This window comes from Lynx canadensis, chromosome B3 (assembly GCF_007474595.2).
Source record: "Lynx canadensis isolate LIC74 chromosome B3, mLynCan4.pri.v2, whole genome shotgun sequence".
Taxonomy (NCBI): Eukaryota; Metazoa; Chordata; class Mammalia; order Carnivora; family Felidae; genus Lynx; species Lynx canadensis.
In genome coordinates this window covers 9,471,981-9,485,405 of record NC_044308.2, presented here as the reverse complement: position 1 = coordinate 9,485,405, position 13,425 = coordinate 9,471,981, and the positions used below count along the sequence as shown (strand labels likewise).

The 13,425-nt window shown below is 45.6% G+C and overlaps 1 protein-coding gene across 11 annotated transcripts in view; it reads left to right on the top strand.

The window, feature by feature from the left end:
- Nucleotides 1–13,425, top strand: part of AKAP13 (A-kinase anchoring protein 13) — a 337,945-nt gene that overhangs the window by 281,869 nt on the left and 42,651 nt on the right. For all 11 annotated transcript variants that reach the window (XM_030317452.2, XM_030317451.2, XM_030317446.1 and 8 more), the window contains one exon: nt 2,917–3,091. In XM_030317452.2, the coding sequence (XP_030173312.1) occupies nt 2,917–3,091 (175 nt within the window). The remainder of the gene's footprint in view (nt 1–2,916; nt 3,092–13,425) is intronic.

The following is a 13,425-nucleotide window of genomic DNA, read 5'->3' as shown; positions in this document are numbered from 1 at the left end:
GTATAGATATTATCTAGGTAGACAGATCTAGGATTTGAGAAATTGAGTTCTGGCCCTTCATATGTCCTTTTAAAACATAAGCAGTATCCGACATGTAATTAGATAAGCGTATTGGATGTTTTTTAGAACGGGGGCAAGCCTAAACAGGAAGTGTAACAGGAAGACTGGCGGGTTCTGCTTTTGTCTTTAGCATCTTCTCATAGTACCGCTTCCTGCCAGTAAGTAAGTTCGCTGGCTTACAGACTATTTAAACACTAATGTGCACCGTGATCCCGTTCACGCAGAGGAAGTGAAGTGACCCCCTTTAAACCAGCCTGTCCCACTGATTGTCTTCTCTAAGCTTTCCTCCTTGCAGATTAGCCGGGAGATACGTGGGCAGACACGTTTACACGAATTCTTAATCTGACTTGAAGTAGGCATTTTGGGGCAAGGGCTGTGCTCCTGCAGACCTGCCCCTATCCAGCCCCACCTCGGCGTGCCCGTGCTCGGCGTAAAAGAGCCGACCCCGTCAGCCGTGCAGAGGAGCCGTGTGCCAAGGCTGGAGTCAGTGTTAAATCCAGTTCCCTCTCTGCTCCCTTCTCTGATTAAACATGGGCAGCGTGTCCGTGGCTTCATCCCAGCATGTTTTGCAGTCATCCAGAGTGCTCTCTGGTCTTGTCTTTGTAATGGCTTGTCTAAAGCAGTAGGTTTTGAAAGGGAGAACTCGTTTTCCTTCTGAGTCCCCTAGTGTAGTTATTTCCTGCCTCCTTCCCTGAAATACCGTGGGCGCCGACTTCCCCAGCCGTTGTTGAACACGCAGAAGTCACAGTGCAGAAAACAATGGGTCACCACTCGACCACAGGCGAAGCAGACCTCACTGAGAAGTGTTCTTAGGAAGCATCCCGATTTCAACACCATGAGGAGTCTTTCTAAACAGATAGAAGATGTGTTCCTTAACTTCTAAGTGTTAATTGGCCTCAGTCCTTCCAGACTGACTATCGTGTGGCCGAAGCACCGTCCACACACGCTGCATTCTGGGGACTTCGTTCTGTTTCATTTCCAGGGTACTTGGCCTTCCTGGCAGCATGCAAATGGTTAAGCTTGTCTTAAGGAAACAAGCAACTTCAGCCCTCCCTCCTTCCCTTTCTCAACCAGTCCCTGGCTTCCTCTTACGGTTTCTCTCATGGCAGCTCGAAGCTGCTACGCTCTGCCCTGCCGGCATGCGCCCCTCCTTCTGTGACAGCACGCTTCCTGGCATGGGGGTCGAATCATGTCGGTAAAATGGGGTCGGTTTCACGAAGTACCCCTCATAACAGTGAGACTCACAGGACCAAAACATGGGGAGGTAAGAGCCTGACTTCTTTAAGGCACTAAATCCTAACAAACACAGAAAGAGACCGGGAGGCAGGGGGGGGACGGTGGTTAGGTTACTGTTTTGTTTTTATCCTTGGAAGAACTAGTTTGGATTATTGTGAAGGATGAGGGTATTATTTATTACTTATTCAGATTTGATGAGCTTTGTGAGGTTGGAGAGCATGTTAGTTGCCGTAGATGAGTTTCTCAGCTCTTGGAGCACGCATTAGCTTTCTTGAGCAAGGAGGCAGATGCTTTTCAGTTTAACGTTTATGCATGGAGAAGCCTGTGGCCAAATGTGGTTAAGAGCGAGAAATACTTGGAAAAAACTGCATTTGCTCTTGCTTGTTATTAGAATGTTACGTACGTACTTCAGCCATTACTGATTTTCACTTAGAACAGTTTCCTGTTTTGTAAAGTGAAGTAGTTTGTTTTTCTCCCTTTCTTGTCCTCCTTTTTGTGGTTCTAAAGTGTAGCAATTTGGCTCTTAGATTTTTGATACGTGTTTCGTTCGTTAACCAAGGGCCGTACACGAATCAGACCTGGCCAGCACTCACCAGGTCAGTATGGTGGACAGGTTCTGAATTAGGAAGTCAGAAGGCCCGGGTTGTGATTTGGGCTGCCGATCATTTGCCGTGTGACCTTCTGTGAGTCAACAAACCTCTCCAGCCCTTGGCAGTGGAGAGGAGTGAAGAGAGCAGAGCTGAGGAGTCGGCCAGATCTGGGTCTGCATTCCAGTGGGGCCGTGGTTGGCATGTGGGCTCAACTGTAGTATTAAACACCCTGTGCCTTGGTGTCCTTGAACGTGCAGTGGAGATGATGGCTTCTTCACTGGGTGAATGTTCCCATCTGTGGTGCTTGGCACATAGTAGCTGCTCAGAGCTGGTGTCTGTGATCCTGATCTCCTCGGGTGTACGACGGGCAGCGCGATGCCCTCCCTTCACCTCACAGTTATGGGATCGGGTGCGGTAACGCACACAGAGGCCTTGATTCAGAGTATGAGGTGCTTGGCAGTTTGTCACAGTGGCTCGCTTCGGGGTACCTGTCCTACAGGGATTATTTTAGATCGCAACAGCGGTGTGTGTCTATGTGGGGGACGGTAATACTTGTGGCTGGAAGCAGTTGGAGGAGAGCCCCCCCGAGGAAAGCTTCCTGCTGCCCCAGGCTGACGCGAGAAGGGCTGCTGTCCTTCCTGCTCCCTGCCTGCAGCCGGCCCTCAGCTCGTGGCCTGCGTCCTCCATGGGCCGCGCTTGGGGGGAGGAGCGGCGTTCTTGGCTGCCCCACGTTCCCCTCCTGCAGCTCCAGAAGCCTCTTCCAGGTGTTGGTCCTGGGATGTTGTGTCCATCGGTCTGAACAGCCGCTGAGCAAGCCGCTGACAGAACTGCTTGGCCTGCCCGGTCTTCCCGGAGTGTGTCTCACGAAGCCCGAACGCTCACAACTTTCAAAGACCATCGTCCAGGACCGCACTCCTGACTTGCATCCCAAACACTCGCCACGACCCACCGTTGACCACATGCCGTCCGGGTGCCCAGGTAAAGGGAAGGCTCTGGCGTCCAACTAACTCTAAACTCTTTTCTTTGGCAGGAAAAGGAAAAAGAGAAAGAGAAAATCAAGGAGAAGGAGAAAGATTTGAAGGAGAAGGACAAGGACAAGAAGACTGTCAACGGACACGCTTTCAGTTCCATCCCTGTTGTGGGTCCCGTCAGCTGTAGCCAGTGCGTGAAGCCTTTCACCAGCAAGGACGCCTACACTTGTGCAAGTAAGTGACACGCCCCTTCCTTTGAGGCACGGCTCTGGGCTTGCCCCAGGCTTCCCGCCCATCCACCCCGTATCCCTTCCTGGTGTGTGTGGACAAGTCAGCCTGTTGTGCCTGCCTTTAAACATCAGGAGGGTCATCAGTTCTCGATGTAGAGCATACAGCCTGTGTGTTTTTGCAGAGAGCCCCAATCTCTTATACGCCGTTCTGTTGTCCTGGAAGTCTGTGTCATCATCAAAACAGCCTCGTGGCCTCCAACTCAAAAGCCACACAGCAGTCCTTTGTCAGGCCGTATGCGCTCATTTTTTGGCATGTGTGTCGGCCATTTGCCAACATCAAGTCGTGGTGACTCCCGAGGGAAGGTACTTTCGTGGGCAGAGATGTCCCGTATTGACCTGTCGCTGACCTGATCAGAAGCACCTTAAAGCCCCGTCTGTTAACCGAGTGTGGTTCCTGGTTTTGATGAGATACTGTAAGGCAGAGGGTGGCTAACTTTTTTTGTCAAGGCCCACCAGCAAGTGTCTTAGGCTCTGTGGGCTGCACGGTCCCCACACAACTACTGAACTCTGCTATTGTGCAAAAGCAGCCACGGACAATACATAAACCAGTGAGCATGGCTGTGTTCCGATAAAACTCCATTTATAGACAGGGAAACTTGAATTTCATGTCATTTTTATATATTATAAAATATTGGTCTGTATCTCAACCATTTAAAAATGTAAAAACCGTTTGTAGTTTATGGGCCGTACAAAAGCAGGCTACCAGCTGTATCTAGCAGAGACCCGGCTCTAAGGCACCGTATCTCAAAACTGTTGTCGTTAGATGGATAGAAAGTAATCATTGCAGCGCACACACCAAAGAAAATTTGTGAGGCCGCTTGTGGCCGGAACTGACCATTCTGGAGATCGAGCCACCCCCAGGCCCAGCCCAGTCACCCCGAAGGCAGAGATGATTAGCACCGTGTGGCACCTGTAACGGGTTCAGACAAGATAGTGACTAACTTAGACGCCAAGAAACACTTCTCAGACTATGGTATTTATGACGTTTCTTGTTCTCAGTCATTTCTGTGGAATACCCCAAGGGATTTGTTACCAAAAATAATTAACTTACTGAAATTTGCAACGTTTAAAAGCTCACTTGAGCAGATTCGGAACTACTGCAGAATTGACTTCCGCTCACTTGCTTTCTTGAAGAGACAGAGTGGAGTTAAGCCAGCACACAGCCCATAGCCCGGCTTGTCTGCACCACAGCTGTCGTGGCTTTCTGAATGACTAGCTTTACCATCACGTCCTTGGAAGAGGACTTTTGTCGATATATCCCAAATGTTGTCTGCAGCCCTGTTGGTTGTACCGCCCTACTTTAAAAACAACACCACCTCCTGGGAGGAGCTCTTCTCGAAATCTTTATGCATCCTGTGGGCGGATCCCACACACGCTTAGGTCCTCCCCGACATGCGACTCACCAGGAAGTTGAGAGTTCCAGCGTTAGTGGTAAGCTTTATGTGACTTCTAGGAAACGAGGGGCCACCACTGTCCACTCCCCCCTGCATGTTACTGTGGGGCCCAGGTTCTGTTAGGGCACTTCCCTAGGCCATCAGCCGAACGCGTTCGGTTTTCTTGACACAGTCAGCTCCTTGGTACTGGGATAACTTGGTTACCTAGGGCAGCAGTCACCAAGCACTTTTTAGTATGTTCGTGCATCATTAAAACGTCTTTAGCCTACTCACGCAGGGTGTATATACGTGTGTGTGTGTGTGTGTGTGTGTGTGTGTGTGTGTGTGTATACACACTAGTTTGTTTATTTTGAGAGAGAGAAAGTCCCAAGCAGGCTCCGTGCTGTGAGCACAGAGCTTGACACAGGGCTCAGTCTCATGAACTATGAGATCATGACCTGAGCCGAAATCAGGAGTCAGACGCTTGACCGGCTGTGCCACCCAGGTGCCCCCAGGGTGTATATATTTAATGCAGGAATTACACACTTGTCCTATACCTTACTTCTAAAGAGCCCATTCCAGGAATAAGAGAAGTCAGATTTGCCATTGTCTTGTGTGCTGGTTAGCTATTCATCTTCTTAATAATACTCTTAGGTCAGTGGGTTCTTTGCAGGAATCTGTGTAAGTCCCTTTTTCATTTTATTTTAGTTGGAACCAAATATACTCTCTAAGCCCACTGCATTGAGCACCTGTGAATTTCCATTCACCACAGCGTGCTGAAAGTGAGCAGATGAGGACAGGAGCCTCTGTTACACATCCCCAGCTTCTTTCAAGTGCTCTTAACCTCCAGGGCCCTCTCGGACATCTAAGCGCAACACAAAGGGCTGAGTGAGGCACCAGTACATCATCTGTTTATTAATTCTGTTTCTCTTTTAAGTCCATATAAATGAGAACTGTAAAACCTCCCCTCCCCGTGTCCCAAAGAATCATTTTGTGTATCCCTCCTGCAAAGTGCCTCTTCTCCATTTGAGGGGCACTGGTCTCAGAGAAAAACAGAAAGACCTCGTATTTCTTGATTGACAGTATGAACTGATATTCAAAGAACTTCATCAGTGGAGGAGACTGAACACCTGCTTTCTGCTATAAAACAGAAATGTTCAATGCAATATATTAATAAATAATAAATAAAAACACTAAACTAATACATAACCGAGCCTGCAGAAAGGGAAATCCCTGAAGAAACTCCTAATCAGAGCAATGAAGAGCCTCCCCATCAACCGAGGACAGGATGTGTGGTTCGAGGGCACAAGGTGGGAGCTGGAACTGAGACCCCCGAATGAAACCAGGAGCTTTAAAGGCTGCAACGTCCATACTGAAGGACCTAGAAAAACTCCACCCACTGGCCCTTCAGAAGCAGCAAGGAAACTTGCCTTCGCCCAGGGCTCTGGGTGAGAATTCTGCATTATATATGAATCTGGGGTCCAAATGCACACCATTCATACCTCGAACTAAGAAATTTTTCACAAGCGGTTTAATGAAATCCCAATCTGAAAATGATAAAAACACTAAGGAAGCTCAGCAGAAATAAATACAGAACTGAACCGTAGGGTCACCAGTAAAACAGGCTTCCCACGGGAAGGAAAATAGTCCTATAAAGCCGAAGCTGAGTTTAAGATAAAAAATACACGGATAACACACGAGGAAGTGAACCACCATGAGGAAGTTAGCAAGTGCGTAGACAGGGGAAGATGTTGAGAATTATTAAAAAGTTAAAATGAATAGAATTTCTAATGTAGGAACAGAACAGCGCAGCTAAGGCGTAGATGTGAAAAATAACAATAAAATTTCAGGAGTAGAAATAGCCTTGGAAGGATCTTTGTGGAGATTTTTCAGCTATTTCAGTGTTCCACATCATCAGTAGATTGTTCTGAATTCTGTTTGTTTATAAAGGAGGAAAATGACTTCCACTCTGTAACCTGTTGCAGTGAAAGGAGAGCTGGGTGAATAGTCTAGAAACTCTTATGACTTCAGACTGAATTTATTCTTTACATTTAACTGTCAGTAATTATGCACGTGAGTTCCTTAAGTGAAGTTCTTCAACAAAGACTGGTCACCTGAACTCTGCAAAACATGGCATTTGGTTTTATGATTCATTCAGAAGCCTCCTGTCAACAAATATTTATTGAGCAGCAGTGTGTGTCAGGCACCTTTTTTCTTTTTGATTGAGTATACTTGAGGTATAACACTGGAAATTGAAGGTGTGCAAACACGTGAATTTGATACATTTATATGTTGTAATGTGATTGCCACTGTTGCGATATTTAGCGCCTCTGTCACATTACATAATGTCCCTCCTTTCTAGCGGTTGGCGAGGGCTTGTGAGAAGAGTTCTCAAAGCGTCATAACCCTTGGTACCTACTCACTGAAGCATGATTCGTAATGGGGGAGAAGGTAAAGACACTCGATATCCATCCGTAAAATGTCGTAGATTCATCAGATGGAATTTGGAGCTGGTACTAAAAAGGGTCGGCCAGCTCTTTCTGTAAGGGAACTGGCGGCAAGTGTGTGAGGCTTTGCAGGTCTTTCTTGTGGCCGCTCGGCTCTGGCCATGGTCAAGCCCTAAGTAGTGAACGTGGCCGTATTCCCGTGAGACTCTGCCCGCCAAGTGGATAGTTTGCCAGCCACTGGGGTAGCTCTGCAGACACAAACAGGCCTCCAAGACGCTTTGATAAGTTGAAAAGGCAAGAAGTAGAACTAGATGTATGATCTGAACTTACGGAAGACCAGTGAGACACTAATTGTTGGTGTAAATACACAAGAATATTTAACAGGATATACCCCAAGCTGTTGACAGTTTAAAGGAAGAGACTAGGAGAGGAGAGATTAAGGGAGGCTTCAGGTTTTATTTTATACTCTTATTTAAATTTTTTAATGACTGTACTTCTGTTATTTTGTATGAGCAGAACCAAAATGCAAACCTTGGATCACTGATAATTTTAAAGGTTTTTCTGGTTGTCAGCTGGTCTCTGATGAAGGAGCAAAATATGTTGGTAGTATATTCCAGAGCTCAACAGACAAAGAGCAGAATGGTCACCAGAGAGCAGTCGCTTAACAGAAGACTGGAGAGGTGCCCTGTCCCCACGATACTGACAGCAGCAGCTTGAATAAGAACAACGTAGTTGGTTCTGCAGACTCTCAGTGCTGAGGTGTGAGGTGAAATATCATCAGAAGGTTTAGGGACAGAACCTGTGTGGAAAGGAAAAGCTTTGTTGAAGACCCAGAGAATTTTTTGCATTGTGCTCTAGGGAACGGTAAGAACCATTGGTTTATGGCTGCAGTAGCGGGATGGCTCCGGCCGTGACTGGCTGCAGACACCTTTGTTCAGTGTAAATTTGGAACGGAAAGGTTGCCTGATTCATGTCCAGGACATGTTTTGTCTTCTCCTGTCCTTGGCTTTTGTGTCTGTGTTCTTTCTAGGTTACAGCAGTTGACTTTTATCCTCCTCGGCTACATTAATTCTTAGCCTACGTGAGACTGTGATGACTCAGGCTTAAACGTGCGGCTGGCGCAGGATCGATTTGTCAGATAGAAACATCTGCCGTAGCGTAGGAGGGCGCACCTCTTTCGACCGCAGGTGCCCTAGACCCGTTTTTGTTTTCTTGATGCCTCTTCCTGTTAGACACGAATAGAACTTCTCTTTGCTGGACTCCCTCCGTGAGGAAGCAGAGCTAGGGTTTCCTGGACTGTTGAGCTGCTCACACTGGTGGGAGAGTGTGTGCTACAATTTCTCCCTGAGAGGGGGACCTGGGACACGTCTTAGAAACGTCTGGGGCCCGAGGACCCCAGAGCAACCCATGAGGAGGAACTAAATGTAGGAGGAGACTCGTGGACTTAACTTACCAGCCACAAGTCCATGTAGTAATTAGTTGAATAGACAGGGCAGTGGTTTTCAGGATGTTTTTTGTGGAACTGTTTTGGAAATTCTGCCGGTTTTTGAATATATACATGCATATATATCTTTTAGACTAATTTTAAACCTGCATTAACTAATCCATATGCTAGGGACGCCTGGGTGGCTCAGGCAGTTAAGCTTCAGACTTCGGCTCAGGTCACGATCTCACAGTTTGTGAGTTTGAGCCCCGTGTCGCGCTCTGCAGTAACAGTACAGAGCCTGCTTGGGATTTCTCTCTCTCTCCCTCCCTCTTCCTCCCTCCCTCCTCCCTCTCTCTCTGTCTGTCTCTCTCTCCCCCCCCCCCCGCCCACCTTCTCCCCCTCTCTCAAAATAAATCAACTTAAAAAAAAAAAACCACATGCTCAAAAGTATAACCAGATTTTAACATCAACATACTAACTTTAGCTATCAGCGTATCTGTTTACGTTTTTCCTTCTGTCTTTAACTAACTGAAGAAGGTAACGTGATTGTGAAGGAAGCCATTTTTAAACTGCTAATATTTGAACCTGCTTACGTATATGAATGAAGATATCCTCTATATTATGTACACAAAACTAAATACGGGAATAAACTAGATGCCCAAGTAGTCATGTGAGTTTTACGTATCTTAGGCACCTCTGATTTCTGACTTGGGGATCCATTAAAGCAGCTTCATTGTTCTCATTTATTGACTTCAGCGAGAGTGTTAAGGTCGTAACTCAGTCTGTCCTAAATATTTTACATTTTTGATGGCACGTAATATGACAGTATCTCACTTAAGGCTTTTTAAAGTAGAAAACCGGTAAAACACCAGATTGGCTACTAGTTTTATGCTAACAGTGTTTATAATGGGATGGGACTTTTCTGGATTGAACCTCTTTGGTTTAACTTGTAAACTTTAGCATTAAGTCACCCGAGGAGTCTGTTTCTTCTGGAAACAAATTATTTCGTGGAGCCCAGTGTGTCATTGCTAGAATCTTCTCCGTTTGGAGGGAGAAGGAGCATCAGAATGTCCTCAGCCAGTGGCTCTTTGATTTCTGGCAATTGCTTGATCTAACTGAAATGTCGTAAGTCATCTAGGCTCCACCTGCTCTGCAAAGACAAGGGGAAAGAATGATGTTTTTGAAGTTTAAATGGGAAGAATCAGACAGCAGAAAGGAGCAGTTTGATAGTTTCCCCCATGTGCACCTAAGCTCCAAAAATACATGTTTAACTTGCATACCGGCCCTCCTCAGAAACTTCGGAGCTCTGCACTCGGCTCCGGGAGAGTGTGGAAGTGGGCTCAGCGTTTGGTGGTGGCATTAAGATTTGTGTATGACAGTGTGCAGCCTGCCACTTAATTAAAAAGGTGGGGGGTGCGGATCAAGGCTTGAAAGCGGAGGAGCGATATGTGGTCATTTTCCCAAGGGAGCAGAAGTAATCTGCTGATTCTCTCCAGCTTCCTGAAGAACAGAGCCTGCAGTGAATATTCATGTGTGTGAAGCACCATCTGTTATCTTAGCAGGAAGTGGAAAAGATGAGTAACTTAGGGACTCGGAATCCTCTCTCCCTTTTCTCCATCCCCTCCCGTGCTCAGGATCTTCCCAAGAACCTCAGGAAACGTAGCATCCCTCCAGTCCGTCACTTCCCTCCCAGTAGCTTTCCTTTTTGGTCTAATATAACCCTCCTTGCTGACCCCTGCAGCCTCACCCCCAGGCACCTGCTTCGTCAGTTTTGAGTCGTGGTTCAGAAAGATCAGCCATGTCACCCATTGTAATGAAGGAGGATGGTGGCCAATACTGATGGGCTCCAGTGTTCCAGATGTCATCAGTCCCTTTAACATATCCCTCTGCATGCGTATACTAAGTGATTCAACAGGACAGCACGTTTTCAACATTATCACCTGCTTTTGACTCTGCTGAAATACACCCGAACCAGTCTGTAGTACATCCTAATTCTGGGTGAAAGCTTGAGTCCCTTTCCGTGGACTTGCGTGGAAGTGGTCCTGATCATAGACACCAGAAACAGCAAGGAGCAAAGGCTCCATAATAGTTCTTTGCAACCTGCTTGTGGCGGGAAAAGAAGCAAGGACTAAAGCCTCCTGCCAGGACTGCTTCCAAGTAATTCCGTCCAGCAGAAACCTGGCAGGTCTTTTTTTCTCAGCCAGAATTCACCTCTCGCTTTAACTTTAACAGAGAAAGGAAAGAGTGTGTTTCCAATTCTTACTTCTTCCACTCGGTAAAGCTTCCCTTGAATCATCAGCTGTTCTTTCCAGCTGCCACAAATACTTTGGTCTTTGGAATGTGTGGTGGAATCCTTCGGAGTAAGGAATTCATTATGTTTGGGTTTCGGATCGTGTTAGTGGTTCTGTTTTATTTGCTTTAAACAGACGTAAGATGATCTTGAGATGATTGTTGATTTATTTTCTGTTGTGTTAGCAGCTTCTGAGTACTTTTGTGGTAGGTTGTTTCTCTTGATTAAAAAAATAAACAAGTAGATCAGCTGGAATCAGAGTAGGAAACATGAGAGTTCAGAATGCATGTGATGGTCAGATTTTTGCTTTGGATTTTATAATCCAGGAAGGCAGCTCTCTAGATACTGTTTTCTGGCATGGAGAGTTCATTGCTTGTGTGACATAGTAAAAGCAATTTATTGTTTAGGAAAAAAGAAGGTAAAAAGAAGAGCCTAAATCACAAAGTCAGTTCTTATTCAAGCAGAGCCCTGCATTCTGTTCCATTTTTGTTTACCAGTGTTCTTCTGAAAACTGCTGTTATGTGAGCCTCTCACCTGAGATGATTTGGCTCTTTGTTGTGGCTTTCCTCTTTATTCTGTGCATCAGCTCTGTGGTTATTACACGGGCAAGGAAGAACATTTTACGTGCATTGTAGCTAATAAGCTGCCATCAGTCCAGACCACGGTGTTTCACACTCCCCAAAGATTTGAAACAAACAAGTTGCAGAAAGCACTTTGGAGCATATATTTCTACATTGGTTCATACCTAAATAGTTTTGTTGTTATTGTTGCTGTTGTTTTCATTGTTGCTTGTTTTGTTTTCGTTTTCCTGGTTAGAGTTGAAATGATAGGAGGAAGTTGCACATTTCTGTCCTTAAAAGTGACCCTTCAGCCTGCTCCTTGAGAAGGATCCAAGAATTTTCCCCCAGATCTGTGTCTGTAAGGCAGGACTCTAGCATGTTCCCTGAGGATGATCAGTGGACTCAGGGTGGAAAGGTCCCTCACCTCAGAGCTCAGCTTAAGAAGGCCAATCCTTTAGGGGTGCTGGGTGGCTCAGTCGCCTAAGCGTCCAACTTCAACTCGGGTTTCAGGCCCCACATGGGGCTCTGTGCTGACAGCTCGGAGACTGGAGCCTGTTTCAGATTCTGTGTCTCCCTCTCTCTCTCTCTCCCCCTCCCCCACTCGTGTTCTGTCTCCCTCTGTCTCAAAAATAAAGAAACATTAAAAAAAAAATTACAAAAAAAAAAGGTGAATCCTTCCTGCCATAGCATTCCTGTGCCCAGACCGTTCTGTGATTTCTGTTCCATTTGGCATGGTCATTGCTCTTATCTTTCTTTAAAGCTGATTTTCTCAAGCTGGTCTCTCTGACAGGTAGTTTTTGGTTTTTCTGCTGAAAGAGAAGCAACGTGTAGTATATAACAGTTCACCACAGACCTGTGGCGGTTGGTGACAGGTTAAAAAAAAAAAAAATGTATCAACAGAGGATATTTCCCAGTTCTGTGGGTTTTCCTTCATATTCTTTTGTTTGATGCCTCTTGGTAGTGAAAAAAAAATTTTGTTGTTGTTGAAGGCTGGGCTGTTTGCATTTAAGTTCAGAGGAATCTAATTAGGAGTCGGCACTGTTCTCGTAAACCACCGTGCTGAGACCTTTTTTTTTTTTTTTTTTAATAACTTTGAAAAATGAAAGCATATTACTTACTGCTCTTAGGAAGTCTTTTTTTTTTTAATAAATAAATAAAAGGCCAAATAATTCTTTGATCTCCCTAACAACATGGTATGGTTTGTGGCAAAGAGCTTGACTCTATTAGATTTATCTTCGGCTCTTGTGTTCTTGGTAATTGTCTGTTTTCCGAAACAGAGAGTAAGGTTTTAACCTCATGACTCTGGCTGATGTCAGTGGGCCAGAGTTTCTAAATCACCCCCGCACACCACTAAAATGGGCTGTGAACTGAGTCCAGAGTAACTTGGTAACAAGCTGAGTATTTTCCAAGTGGGAGCTTGAGTATGTTAGGCAGACGGCCCTGCATGAATTACTGATCGCTGAGCCTCGCCACCCTATTACAGGGCACAGTAAAATATCAGCCAGGGTATGAGTTTGGGGAACTGTCTCAACTAAGAAAGTGGGGGAAAGTTGTCTTTTAGATGTACATTCTATTACGGCTGCTCTTATGTCTCATCGGTTGGAATTGTCTTTTAAATCTCAGACACCGGCCTGAGAAGTTGAATATTGCTGAAGTCTGTTGAAAAGTGATGGCACCACCCCCCAAACCTCCCCCAAAATCGTCTTCGTTTCGTTCTTTCGGGAGATGGACCTGATCAGGGAGAGAGGAACAGGCAGGGTGCAATTTGGAAACCAGGATGCTGATGGGTCACTTGTGGATCAGAATTAGTGGCCAGTCCTCAGGCACATCCCATCCCGTCTGTTGCCCAGAGATGCCAGAAACCTTATGGATTTTCATAAAACCAAAGAAGAAAATGTACTTTTATAACTGGAATGGAAGATAGTAAAAGCTGATTGAAAATTGTTTTTACTTTTAGCACAACTATGATTGACTTTTTTTAAAGAATAAGGGAGTGTTTTCAAGGAAACTCCAGGAACTTTGAAGGATATTAAAGTGTGTTAACACTAGGTTTGGGAGCTTTGGTTTTTTAGATACTAGTACAAAATAGTACATCAATGATGTAACAACACCTGTGGACTCACTGCTCAAATGAAAAATTAGTAACATTTTGTTATATTGCTTCAGATTCTCTCCCAGTTGT